The sequence below is a fragment of the Prunus dulcis genome, chromosome 6 (assembly GCF_902201215.1).
Source record: "Prunus dulcis chromosome 6, ALMONDv2, whole genome shotgun sequence".
Classification (NCBI taxonomy): Eukaryota; Viridiplantae; Streptophyta; class Magnoliopsida; order Rosales; family Rosaceae; genus Prunus; species Prunus dulcis.
The window spans coordinates 13691937-13704981 of record NC_047655.1 but is presented as its reverse complement, the minus strand read 5'-3'; the positions used below and the strand labels follow the sequence as shown (position 1 = coordinate 13704981).

At 35.4% G+C, this 13045-nt stretch overlaps 1 protein-coding gene across 4 annotated transcripts; it reads left to right on the top strand.

The window, feature by feature from the left end:
• The first annotated feature begins 4403 nt into the window (after positions 1-4403).
• On the top strand, positions 4404-11870 carry LOC117630755 (protein ALTERED PHOSPHATE STARVATION RESPONSE 1). Of its 4 annotated transcripts, none has more exons than XM_034363509.1 (7): positions 4404-4711; positions 4983-5130; positions 5907-7073; positions 7368-7442; positions 8245-8459; positions 9399-9622; positions 10754-11870. In XM_034363509.1, the coding sequence occupies exons 3-7, from the start codon at positions 5963-5965 to the stop codon at positions 11448-11450; spliced, it is 2322 nt and encodes a 773-aa protein (XP_034219400.1). In that variant the 5' UTR covers positions 4404-4711; positions 4983-5130; positions 5907-5962; the 3' UTR covers positions 11451-11870. The 4 variants fall into 4 exon arrangements, with proteins under 4 accessions (XP_034219400.1, XP_034219405.1, XP_034219406.1 ...); XM_034363514.1 differs by having other exon boundaries at positions 4434-4711; positions 7371-7442; XM_034363510.1 differs by lacking the exon at positions 4404-4711 and adding an exon at positions 4744-4871.
• Positions 11871-13045: the final 1175 nt, after the last annotated feature.

The window sequence follows — 13045 nt, the reverse complement described above, 5'->3', positions numbered from 1 at the left end:
GCAACCTTGCTAGTAAATTCAAGGCAACAACAAACCTCTACTCCACTAGGAAAGCAACAAAATTATGAGAAAAGGTATCAGAAAAAGTAGCATAAACCTTCAACCTTATTGAATTGTTCCACTAAAATTTTCTTGAAGCTTGAAGGTTGATCTTCTCAGCTTCATTTTGAAAGGGTTGTCCAGACACAAAGATACGTGACATGTCAATCTCTTCACCAACTTGATAATAGGTGATGCAAAAGCATAGGGGGTGGATTAAGACAGATATTTACCATTTAATTAGTTATTTCATGAGATGTTGTTATTTTCTTGTTCATGTAGTTTTAGGGTATCTTTTATTATTTATGTGTGATTTGATAATTAATTAGTTTAATTTTGGACCAAGTAGCCTTGGCACCCAAGTCTTGTAAAGCCTATAAATAAGGCTAATGTAATCGTTGTTGGGAGGTTATATGGTTGATGATTAATGAAATAGTTTATTTGTGGCATGAATTTACTACTATATATGTGAGTTTGCACTAGCCCTAGACTTGGGTGTTCGTGTGTGTTGTTGGTGACCTATGTCCGGACCATGATCCCCATCAATAAGGTGAAGATGATGAAGCCTTAGATAGAAAATGGTGTTAGCAATCACTCTACAGTGGCCATAGACCTTGAAGATATCACTTTTCTTAAAAATTGGTCTTCAGACGAACAATAGACCAAGGATAAACTTATACCCAACCCTAACCAAGCTTTCTCACCTCATACATTGAGAAGATCTCAGCATCTCTAAGACCTAAATTGAAGATTCAACTAATAGCCTCTACACATAGACTAACCCTATACATATTTGGGGAGCATGACATAGAAGTTCACCTAATGGTATTAAAAAATTTCCTTGAATGGCAAGGAAACTTGAAACTAAGAAGGATGAAGAGAGAGTGAATGTTAAGCCCTTACCCTTCCTCTATGCATACAACCTAGACAGTAAATCAGGGCACCGATGAACCTCTACTCTTATGGGAAAGCATCAAAATTCTAAACGACGAATGCTCTGGAATTTCATCTTTCTCCCAATAAGTAGGATTGGGAAAAGAAAGGGTAGCCCATAGAGGACACTTACCTCCTAACTCGAAGTTTGAATCTCAATATTCATTAGGTTTGGGGAATGATTTTTTTGGCGACATCTTTCTAAATGAATCTTTAGAAGAAAAAAAGACAAGGATTTTCTTTGGATAGAAAGTTAGAGAAGAAAAAGAACCGGGTCTTTTTTAATTTTTAATTTTTATTTTTATAGAACCAGCATGTTAACTGCGGTTTTGTTAAAACCTTCCCAGAAGAATTCAAATGGAACAAAACCTCGAAGCAGAAAAGAATATCACCCATACTTTCGACTAACAAACAAATCAAACTCACACAAACAAATCCATCACACCTACAATTACAAATTTAAAATAACAATCCTATGGTGGGTGCCATCGCCAACACTGTTCACGAACTAACAAATAAGGACTCCTATGATGAAGCAAATGGGAATGTTGAAACTCAGTATTATAGTTCTTTGCAGAGATAAGACTTCTCTCCTAGGGCATGGGTTCAAAAACAAAAAGTACTTTGTTCCTTGCATTCCATAATAGCCATAGACCAACACAGGGCACACACAACCGCACCTTGTCGACGACCATCAAACCAGAAAATAGGAGTATCCAGGACATTAGAGCTACCAAAACACTGGTCCTTTGTGGAAAAAATTCAAGGAGAGGAACCACACGTACATCTTAATTAATAAGCGTGGTGTCGTTTAGGACAATATTGCAAACGATATCGCAATCCAATAAAATTGGCAGCACATACATCTTAGAAGGCACAACGCTACGTCTCTTCCAAATCCAAACCGCAGGCACTCTTACACGCCCCACACTCGCAAATTCAACTTCAGTCGCCCAACATAACTTAGTTCGGACCCCACTTGTGGCTTAATGGGCTTGATTTACTAGCATTTGAATTGGTGCTCCAACAGATAAAACATCCTACGGCTCTAATTTTTTACAAACCCCAAAATCATTAATCTAAAGGCCCAAACAATTTCTAAACAAACCCTAAAATCATATAATTGTTTGAAATTGATGGGAAAAAAGGCCTACTTTTTTCTTCTTCTAATTTTCTATATATAAGCACAACCTTTGTTCGCAAAAATCACCACTCTTCATAAAATATTTGAATTTAAATATTTATAGGTTTATTTGTTTAGAAAAAATATAATAAATTTAACACCCACAAAATTAACTTCAAAATGTTCACACACACACAAAAAATAAAACAAAATTGAATTAACACAAGAAAATCAAATTTACATCTTTTTCATTGGAGCAAAAATCACATTTACATCTCCCGAAAGTGTAAAGGGAATGTAACACCCCCAAATTTACACATCCCCACTATAAATGCTCTAAAAACCTTACTTTTGCATTTTCATACTCTAAATCTGATTTCAATATTGGATGCTCTTTAGCTCACACCAGAATGGTGTGACTCCATTGACATTATATTCTTAATTTTTAGGACACAAGAATCTTTATTAGATATCTGGGAATTTATGTCCTGCATAAAGCAAATTAATTATTTTTTAATTGACTTTTGTCCTTAATAGTGATTTTATGTTAGAGTAAAATTGTTCTTTTATAAGAGAGAGCACGTACCAATTTAATTTCCCGATAATGATTCTCAAAAAACAAAAGTGTAATGGTTGATATATTGATTTGGGAGAAGTGTACAAACATCACTTGAAATAGTAGCGATGCGTTCAATTACCACCTAGAAAGAAAAAGAACAGCAATGTCACACCCGAACTTCGAATTTTGTAGCACTGTGGCACCTAGCTTCATTTTCGTCCCTTTTTTTTAAAAAAAGTTTTTTTATCGCAAATGGTCTCTGAGGTTAACGAAAATATCACCTTTCGTCTTTAAAGTTTTTTTTTTTGTGACGTGGTACATATGTCCTGCCTGCTGTGGCACATATGTACCAAAATTCTGTCATGCCGTTAGCTTCTGTTTAATTTTCTATTAAATTGCTAACGTGGCACATATGTGGACTCTACATATCCAATAAAATAACGACACGTGAGTTTAAAAAGAAAAAAAGTATTTTAGAGAAAAAAAATTAAAACTTTTTTTTTTAATTTATAAAACAAAACAAAAAACCTGCAGCTATCCCTCCCCTCCCCTCCGTCTCCCTCTGTTCTCTCTCCCCTCTGTGTTCTTCCTCTCCCTCTCTCTGTTAATCATCACTGCTCAACTAATCCAGATTTTGTTTTGCGGATAGGGAGGCTGGGGAAGGAGGGGTTGGAGTGCTGGTGGTTTTTTTTTTTTTTTTTTTTTTTGTGGTCGAAAGAGGGGTTTTTAATTATCTTTTGTTATTTTCTAACGTTTTATTTATTCATTCATTATATAATTTTTAATTGTAGACCAGAATTTTGACTGAGGAACGTTGTGTTTTGAGTCGTTTTAAGAGAGAGAGAGATGTCAACGTTGTAGCTCCTCTTTTTAGTGGGGACTCTTATTTGTAGAAGGGAGTCAACTTACTTGGTGATCAAGTCGTGATCATGATCTTTCCTCCTCATTGCATCCCATTTTTAAAGATTCGATCTTGATTCTCAAGTATTCAAAATAATCGCCGCCCTCTGACATGTATTCAAAATACTTTTCATAATAAGAATATCAACAAAATAACCCAAATATTATGATACTATCACCAATATTAATACCATTAAATATCCCCAATATAGTTTTCACCAAATCTCCATCTATTAATCCAAAATACAAATGTAGCACAGTTGAAAAGTAGCCAAACTCTTCCCCTCCCTCATCTGCATCCGTGTTCGATTCATATAGGAGATAATCTTAAGACAACCCAATATAATTCTCCTTCCTTAGAGAATACCCACAAAAAAAAAAAAAACTAAATGCAAATGTGAAAATGGGTGTAATGGTACTTTGCTCCCACCCATTACTTCTCTTAGACTAATTGGTCACGGTAATGAATTCAACTCTTTACATTCAAGTTCAAATCTTCTTTTTTGTAAATTAAATTAATTTAAAATAATTTAAAATCTTGTTTGTACCGAAAAAAACAAAACAAAATTTCCCAACTTTAGTGTCAGCCTTTAGTTGTAAAGGAAGTTCTATTCATTTGATAGGACAGAGATACACGTAGGATAAGAGTGACACGAAGCAGCAAGGTGCTTAGGTCTCACGCCACGCGCATCTGCTGATAGGTTTATTTTTTGCCAACTGTTTAATGACTTGTTTTCTTTGGGAACGCCAGGTCCAGATCTCACAGGAAGGTTTTATATAATTAAAAAAATCATAAATAAATAAATAACCTGCTAAGGATGGTAAGTGGGGTCCACAATCCACTCTGATCTCTTGTCTTTGTGTAATGCCTTTTGCATGGAAGCGGCAGTGGCAGCGGCAGCAGATTCGTTTTTCTGGACTTCTCTTTCTCAAAAAACACTTTTTATTATCTTTCTATCTTTTTCTTCTCTCTCTCTTTCACACTTGCTCTCCCTCTTATTAATTACTAAAAGAAAGAAAAAAAAGGAATTTTCTGAATTTATTTTGTTTTATTTATTTTCTCTGAAACTCATACACACTGCCGCTCTCATACGTCTCTGTTGTGCTCTGAAATCCAAGCTATTATTCGACGCCCTCTGCGTCACTTCAATTCTCGGGTACAGTAAAAATTCCCCCTCTGCTCTTTTTTTTTTTCCCTATGCTTGGTTTTGGTTTTCACTGCTCTTGTACAATTCTGCTTCTTCTTTCTCGTGGGTACTGAATTTGGGTTCAGTTCTTCGTTTCTGATTTCTTTGATTGTTGGTTTGTGGGACTGAGGTGGGTTTTTTTTTTTCTGTGTGTCTTATAGTTCTGAATCTTGCTTCGTTTGTTTGATTTTGGCTGTTTGGTTTTAATAGTCTAATTGTTTGTGTGTGTGTTCAACTGCAGAGGCTGTGATTGCGTTTTACAAACTCCAGGACCAAGGCCTTGAATTTGATCTACTTTGTTGCAAAAATTGAATCTCTCAATTGGGGTTTCTTTTAAGCTCTCTGTTCTGGTGGGTTTTCCTCTTGAATTCAGATAAAGAAAAATCAAGGTTAGTAGTGACTTAGAACTAATTGAGTTGATCTTTGGGATTGGTTTTATGATGTGAGAAGTTTTTACATGGGAATTTCAAACCTCCATATCTTTTATTGGACCAATTCACTTGCTTTGCTTGGCTTTTGTTAAGTGTTTTCTAATATTCAGAGATTCCGTCCCTTTTGGATACTCTGGTTCACGAGGGAAAGAGAAATTGTTTTAGAACTTCTGCTATCTCCTCATCCATTGTCTCGATTAACTTGACCTTGAACCAATATTTACTTCTCTTGCTGTTGTTATAGCTGGTGTTGGTGATGTTGCCCATTTCTTTAGCTTATCTCTTACATGTGTTTCTATTCATTGAGGTTGGAATGTGGAATTTTCTTGTATACTTCATATACTTACAATCTATAATGTTACCAGAGTTTTTTTTTTTTTCGGTAAGGGTTGTAATTTTGACTATGTGATCGTTTCCTGAGTTGGATATGTAGAAGCTGATTTCTCTGATGTTGTACTCTGTCCCTCAGTTTTCTTTTGTTAGTTTTTCCTGTTGGCTAGGAATTCCGTAATAAATTTGCATTTCTTTCACAAAAAGAAGGCGGGGGTGGGCATGCTTTTGTTTATCTATCTTTAAATTTCTTTTATTCTCTTTGATTTAAGGGGTGCTACTAAAATGAACATAATTTACATCTTGTGCTAGTACCGTGTTTCAAATGATTTTGTTTTCTTGAAGAATTCTCAGCATTGCATGTATGTCCCATTTTTTGATACCTCTATTAAATTGAGTTTCAGGAGGAATCTTATGTCCTGTTGATGTAATTAGACGATTTTAGGCCAGATCTGCTGATATGGGGGCTGCAAACTCTAAAGTAGAGGAAGATAAGGCCCTGCAGCTATGTCGAGAAAGGAAGAAATATGTTAAGCAGGCACTTGATGGAAGGTGCTCACTAGCAGCAGCTCATCTTATGTATATTCAATCACTAAAGAATACGGGAACCGCTCTTAGGAAATTTGTCGATCTTGGCGCTCCCATTGGGTCTTCCTTGTACACTTCCACTAATGCAACGCCAGAGCCTCTTGTTCAAACTGAGAAGTCCCTTTCTCACTTCTCTTTTTCTTCTCCATCCATGTCACAACGCATTGATGCAGCTGAAACTTTTTCTCCATCTCCATCTCCTCCAAATTCTACCCGATTTCACTTAAATCATATGAAATTCAGGGGTAGCTTTTCCAAAAAGGTAGAAGAAAAACCTCCTACGCCTGTCACTGCAACAGTAACCTCCTCGAGCACCCCACAGAATACCACGCCTCGCTCCGCAGAAAAACCTGAAGTATCACCATTTGAAGCTTCTTCGCACCCACCTCAAACTCCACCATGGGATTACTTCGATTTCTTTCACCCAATTGACCATCAGTTTTCTTTTCAAGAAGGGAAGGGAGTGAACCAGGTGTTTGAAAATAATGATGATATGAGAAGACTTAGGGAAGAGGAGGGAATTCCTGAACTGGAAGATGAAGAAGAGAAGGTTTCTTTTCTAGGGAGGGAAGAATCTGAAGATTCTGAAGATGAGTTTGATGAGCCTGCTACAGATACTCTAGTTAGAAGTTTTGAAAACCTTAATAGAGTACATGATCATGTTGAAGCTAGCGCTTCAGCCACAATGCCTTCTGCAGAAAGTGTAACTTCAGAAACTGAGTTACTGAATGGGGAGAAAAGTAACTCTCCTGATTTGTCGCCATTAAGAGCCACATCCTCAGTATTTGCAGTTGAAACTGACTCAAATAGAACACCAGTTAAAGAAGATTGTATTGAAAGTAAGGTTGCCCCAAAAGATTTTTTTTCAAGCATGAAAGATATTGAAGTTCTCTTTATAAAAGCTTTTGAGTCCGGTGAAGAAATTCCCAGAATGCTTGAAGCAAATAAGTTTCATTTCCGTCCGCTATTTCCGGCAAAAGAAAGTAAGATCTCTCTCTCTCTCTAGTATTTTAGTGGAACTATTTAAGCTTGTTTTAGTTATCCAAGGATCATTTATTCTGTGAATAAAGTACAATCAAGAGTTTCTGGAATGTTATGAACACTCCAGTAAACATCTCCTGCTTTAGTGGAGCTCATAGATTTAAATCACGGCACATATAAGATTGAAAAAAGAGTGGATATTCTAAAATATTTTGAAATAATTTCCTATTACTATAGACCATTGGAAGTTTGTTTTCTTTTGGTGAAAGTTATGAACACTAGGATTTCTACTGTAGCAGGTGGATCAATTTCATCTACATTCCTGAAGGCTTGTTTCTCCTGTGGTGACGACCCAAGTCAAGTTCAGGAAGGTAGGTCTTGGTCTTTAAGCTTCTCATTTTATTTTTCATGTCACAGATGCATGACACAGACATTAGTTTTTAATCAACATGGGTCTTGTGCGAGAATGGTTCTGTTATGTCTCTTTTCAAAAAAAAAAAATTTCAAAAAAAAAAAACTATGGATGTTGCATAATTCTGTTATTTATATCCATAAGTCTATGCCACATGGTATTCTCGATAACTGTTTTGGCAAATTGTAATTTTCACTGCAAAGATGTAATTATGTAGTTGAATAGATATAAAGAACAATGTGATTGATGTCTGTACAGTTTTTTTGTTTTTTTTTTTTTTTGGGGTTAAATTATTGCAATTTGTAGAACCTCGTGCTATGTGTTTGCAAGGGTTTTTAACTAACTTGTTTCACTTCCATTTGAGTGGTATGAAAATTCTATGTTAAGTAAGTACAAAACTAGTTTATCCAGTTCATACTTGTTCATGTTTATCAAGTCTAGCAACTAGGCAGAGTGCCATGCACAAGTTGGCCATGCTTTTCAGGAAACTAGTCTTGTACAACTAAAAACTGGCGTGTTTAGATTAGAGAAGAGTAAACCACCAAAAGTTTTATTTAAGAAGCAAATTGTGGCGAACTTAGAAGTTTCTATTATTGAAATGTTTGAGCGCCTGCACGCGTGTGTATGAGAACATTTTTGGTAAAAGATGTATCTAGGAGAACAAAACTGTATGCATACTAATATCTTGTGAAATCATTTAAGGTAACTCTTGATATTGGTATCTTGATTTCGGTACTGATTCTTTCCTTAATTCCACTTAGAGCCTCCTCAAACTGCTGTGAAGTACTTAACTTGGCACAGGACGACATCATCTCGGTCCTCTTCATCGAGGAATCCTTTAGGGGCAAACTCAAGAGATGATATTGAGGATCTTACTGGTAACCTCTTTGATAACTTCTGCATGAATTCAGGCAGTCATGCCTCAACCTTGGATAGATTATATGCATGGGAGAGGAAGCTTTATGACGAGGTCAAGGTACTGTCAATTAATAACAGTAGTTATGGCATTTGTAATCATCATTATCGTCATCGTATTTACTGTTCTATGGTTGATGGTATTGTTATGGTTTTTTTCACTAAAATTGTTATCTATTAAAATGATCACAAAATAGATGCATAAATGTGCTTTATAGCAATTTCATTATTGAGATTAGTTTAACCATCTTATTATTTAGAATTTCATGGAGTCTTCATTTCATTTATGTTCCTGCTTCTCTTCATGTTCAAACTCGTCATAGGGATCAAATTTAGTGGAATGAGGTAATCTATAACTGGATATGCTATTGAACCATGAAGTCATTCATTGTTACAAAAATGAAAGTTCAGCCCTTTATTTAGTATATTTAGTATACTTCCACATGCTGAGTGTGGAGATGTACTCACCCATTTTACAACTACACATTTCTGGCATTAGGCACTTCTAACTTACCCTGCAACTTGGGAGGGGGGGGAGTGAATAAAGACAAAAAAGGAAATTTGATAGCTTAGAAGCAAAACATCGATGTGATATAGTCAATGGGAATGTTACTGAAAAATCATGTTATAACTAGAATTACTTGTAGAAACTAAGCTATTTGGGCTTCACCTTTGTGTTTGTTGTTTTGATGCCCTTATAGATTGATGTCTACTCATAATGCGCGTAGCGCCAAGATGTCAGTCTCTACCTTCTGTACTTTTACTGCCAACTGTTGAAAAAAAAAAAAATTAGAAATTTCAGATATGCAGAAGGATGTGGAACTTGTTTTTATGGTGTTGGCATTTCTGATCTGAAACTAAAAAACATATCCGCATCACTTTTTGTAAACCCTCAGATTTCTCACCTTAAAATCTTAGGTTGTAAGTTGATCTAGCATTATATAAAGAGTATATGGGTACTTCTGTTAATTTATATGAACGTGTACAAGTGTTTTTTCAGGCTAGTGAGATGGTTAGAAGGGATTACGACATAAAGTGTAAGATTTTAAGGGAACTAGAATCAAAAGGAGAAACTTCTCAAAAAATTGATAAAACTCGTGCTGTTGTCAAGGATCTGCATTCTAGGATCAGAGTTGCTATTCACAGAATTCACTCTATATCAAAGAGGATTGAGGACTTACGAGACAAAGAGCTCCAGCCACAACTTGAAGAGTTGATTGAGGGGTATGTATTTTGTATGTTCCTATTTGCTAGTGCTTTATTATACGTCCTAGAAACTCAATTTTGGAAGCGAATGAAACTTGGAATTGGGTATATTTATGTAAAACTAGAAGCAAAAAAGAAGAGAATTTTTATGTCTTTTTTTTTTCCTTTTCTCATGGCTGTTCTTAAGAACCCATACAAATTAAGTTGAACGTGACATAGGATGGGAAAACTATTTGGAATTGCTTTAGGTTTCTGTTTTCAGTTTTCATATAGGCACTATTGTCCTGTGTACATTTTCCCCTCATCCATCCCTTCCCTCCCCCTTCCTCCTTCCTTCTTTCTCATCCTTTTCTCCCATGCATTTCTTCTCTATCTTTTACTGAAAAATAAAAACTAAAAACAATAGTGTTACCAAGCTGGTCCATTAACTATTTGATCCAGATTAGATGTTTGGTGAAATACTGTGGGAACATTAAACAACGGGATATTTCAACTGGAGTGCGAACAAATGAGATTCACATGACTTTGGTGGGATAATCATGTCTGTGTGTAAGATTGAGACCCTTAGTGTGTTTCATTTTCCACATGCACATATTACGGCACATTTACGTTAGTCTAAATTGTTGATTCAATTTTACATAATATTATTATACAATCATAACTCATAAAAAAATCCATAAGTACGTTTGCGGTGAAACTTTAGGAAGTGCTAAATCAATCCATAATGCAGCAATTAAATATGTAAACATCGTAAAATAATGTATTTATGATGAACATATAACAGGTCAGGCAAAACACTTTGCATTGAGTTATATTTACTGCTTATAGTTAGCCTCTATAATAAAAGACGTTTTAGTTGAATGTAGACATATATCTTGAGTAATTGAACTAGTGAGTTGAGAATTTCGACCAAAAAAAAGAACTGGTGAGTTGAGAATTTCAACAACAAAAAAAGAATTGGTGAGTTGAGAAGAGTATATGTAATTGTAAGTGATTGATTGAAAAAGAATTAGTGATAATTATGTGTAGTACTCTGATGGAAGAATTTAACACTTTTTAAGTTAAATGTGGACATATATACTCGATGTGATTATTATGAGTTCTTTACTTTTGGGCTTCATTTGCTCTGTTCTTTGTACAAAATCGTAGGTTAAGTCGGATGTGGGAGGTGATGCTTGAATGTCACAAGCTTCAGTTTCACATAATCTCGATAGCTTACAACAATGGCAACACCAAATTCTCTGTACAGTCAGAATCACGTCGTCAGATTACCATCCATCTTGAAGATGAACTCAGCTCTCTATCGTCAAGTTTTATGAAGTGGTTTGGTGCTCAAAAGTCTTATCTGAAGTCTATAGATGGCTGGCTTTTAAAATGTGTCTCTTTTCCACAGAAGGCTTCCAAAAAGAAAAGGAGGCCACAAGAAATCCCCTTTCGGTACTATGGCCCTCCAATATATGTCACCTGTGGTATCTGGTTAGAGAAGCTTGAGAAGCTTGAGAAGCCGCCTGCCAAGGAACTGGTAGATTCTATAAAGAGTTTAGCAGCTGAAACTTCCAGGTTTTTACCACGACAAGAAAAGAAAGAAGGGAAGGATGCTAACCAATCAGATTTAACATCCTGGAAACATGACAATGGTAGTGATTCTGCAGTTAATATGTTGAGAGATGAAGTTTCTCAAGACGGGGCTTCAGGTTTTGACAATTTCCAAATAAGCTTGGCAGGGTTTTGTTGTAAGTTGAACAACTTTGCAGAGTCATCTGTGAAGATGTATGTAGATCTTCAGGAGGCCATTCAACGTGCTAAGAGCCACTATGAGCAGTTTAAGGCTCAATCTTCAGTTTGAAGGATTGACGCTCAAGAAGAGCAAAGAATGCATCCCATATTAAGTTCCATGGAGGGGCGCTCGATAAATCTTGGAAAGAAAATAATAAAGCATTTGGATACGAGTTCAATTGGGCATGGGATTTGTATATGAAGTGAAAAATAAGAAAAATTTGGTCAGGAGTTAAATAAAGTTTTGAAGTTGTATCTATTATAATGGGGTCTCTTGTAGGTTAAAGCTGTAATTATAAGGCTGGTAGCGGTCAAGAGAGTTGTATATAGTGATTTTCTTGTAGGAACTTTGCCCTCCTTTCTACCAGGATTATTATTCAGTTCAAAATGTACTCAAGAGTGTGTTAACTTTGCCTCCCTATTTGTTATTATTATTATTATTTAAAATAAGAAATAAAATTACAAAGAGGATCCTCTAAGGATCCTTAAATTCCTCGTCATACATGAGTTTCAAAGGGAAAGTTTGTATTTTGTTTTTGTTTGGTAACATGACCAATTGTTGCTAGATCGTCTGCCACCATGTTAGCTTCCTGATGGATGTGTCTTAATTGGAGAATCTAAAAGCTTTGCATTAATCCCTTAATCTCTCTCATTTGTGACAGAAGACCAAGGAGGAGGTTGAGAACCTTATAACACTTCGATTAAAATCTGGAATCTTCCTCAATTTGTACAACTTTAATTCCCGTTCGTTGTGCCCATAACAAACCCCCACTTCAAAGTGGTTGCTTCAACTTCTAGAACTGAAGTAAAACCTGAAGGAATTGAACCAGCAACCCTAGCATACCCAGTGGAATCTCGAATAACAAAACCACCAGAAGCCTTGCCACAAGAAAGAATTGATCCATCAAAATTTAATTTCCAACTATTTAAACTTTGAGGATCTCATTTAATATTTTTAATATGCCTGATTTTCAAACAGAACGGATCAGAATCAAGGGATTCCAATTCCAATCCAACAAATTTCGGAATGAAATATCTCTTCCAATTCCATTCCAAAAAAATTCGGAATTTCAATATCCATTATAATTCGTAAAACTCAAAGTTTTCAGAATTTTTGGAATATTTCGGAACTTACTTTTTTCAATTTGTATAACTTTAATTCCCATTTTTGGAATATCCATTATACAATCTAAAGCTTAAAACTCCAATATATTTTTGGAATTTGGAATTTTCGAAATCTTGAGATACATTCCAATTCCAATTTTTTAGAATTTTGGAATTTTGAAACTTTCGAATTTTAGAATTGATTTGAACTTGTCAAAAAATTTCGGATCGAAATTAGCCTAAATCACCCCTAATTTCTATTGTTGAGTTGCCTATTTTTCTTTTTCTTAAGTTGAACCAGATGAATATCCCAAAACTCAAACAATAGTTGTTTCACATTAGTAACTGCTAGCATGACTTGGAGGAACTTTTTCAAAAAAATTAATTTGTCTGTTGGTACCAAATTTGCCATGGGAAAGGAACTATGAAGTTTCTTTCTTGGAACGGTTGAGGTTGTTCTTAGCATGGATTTAAATCGGAACTGTTGCTTCTAGTAAAACTTTATGGTCATGATATTGTATGCAAAATGGAGACTAAACTTTCTTCTGATACTTTTGAAAC

Coding starts and splice junctions, on each gene's coding strand:
- LOC117630755 (XM_034363509.1), top strand. CDS start 5,963: ATGGGGGCTGCAAACTCTAAAGTAGAGGAAGATAAGGCCCTGCAGCTA. Junction 8,460..9,398: donor AGCTTTATGACGAGGTCAAG/GTACTGTCAATT, acceptor GTGTTTTTTCAG/GCTAGTGAGATGGTTAGAAG. Junction 9,623..10,753: donor CTTGAAGAGTTGATTGAGGG/GTATGTATTTTG, acceptor ACAAAATCGTAG/GTTAAGTCGGATGTGGGAGG.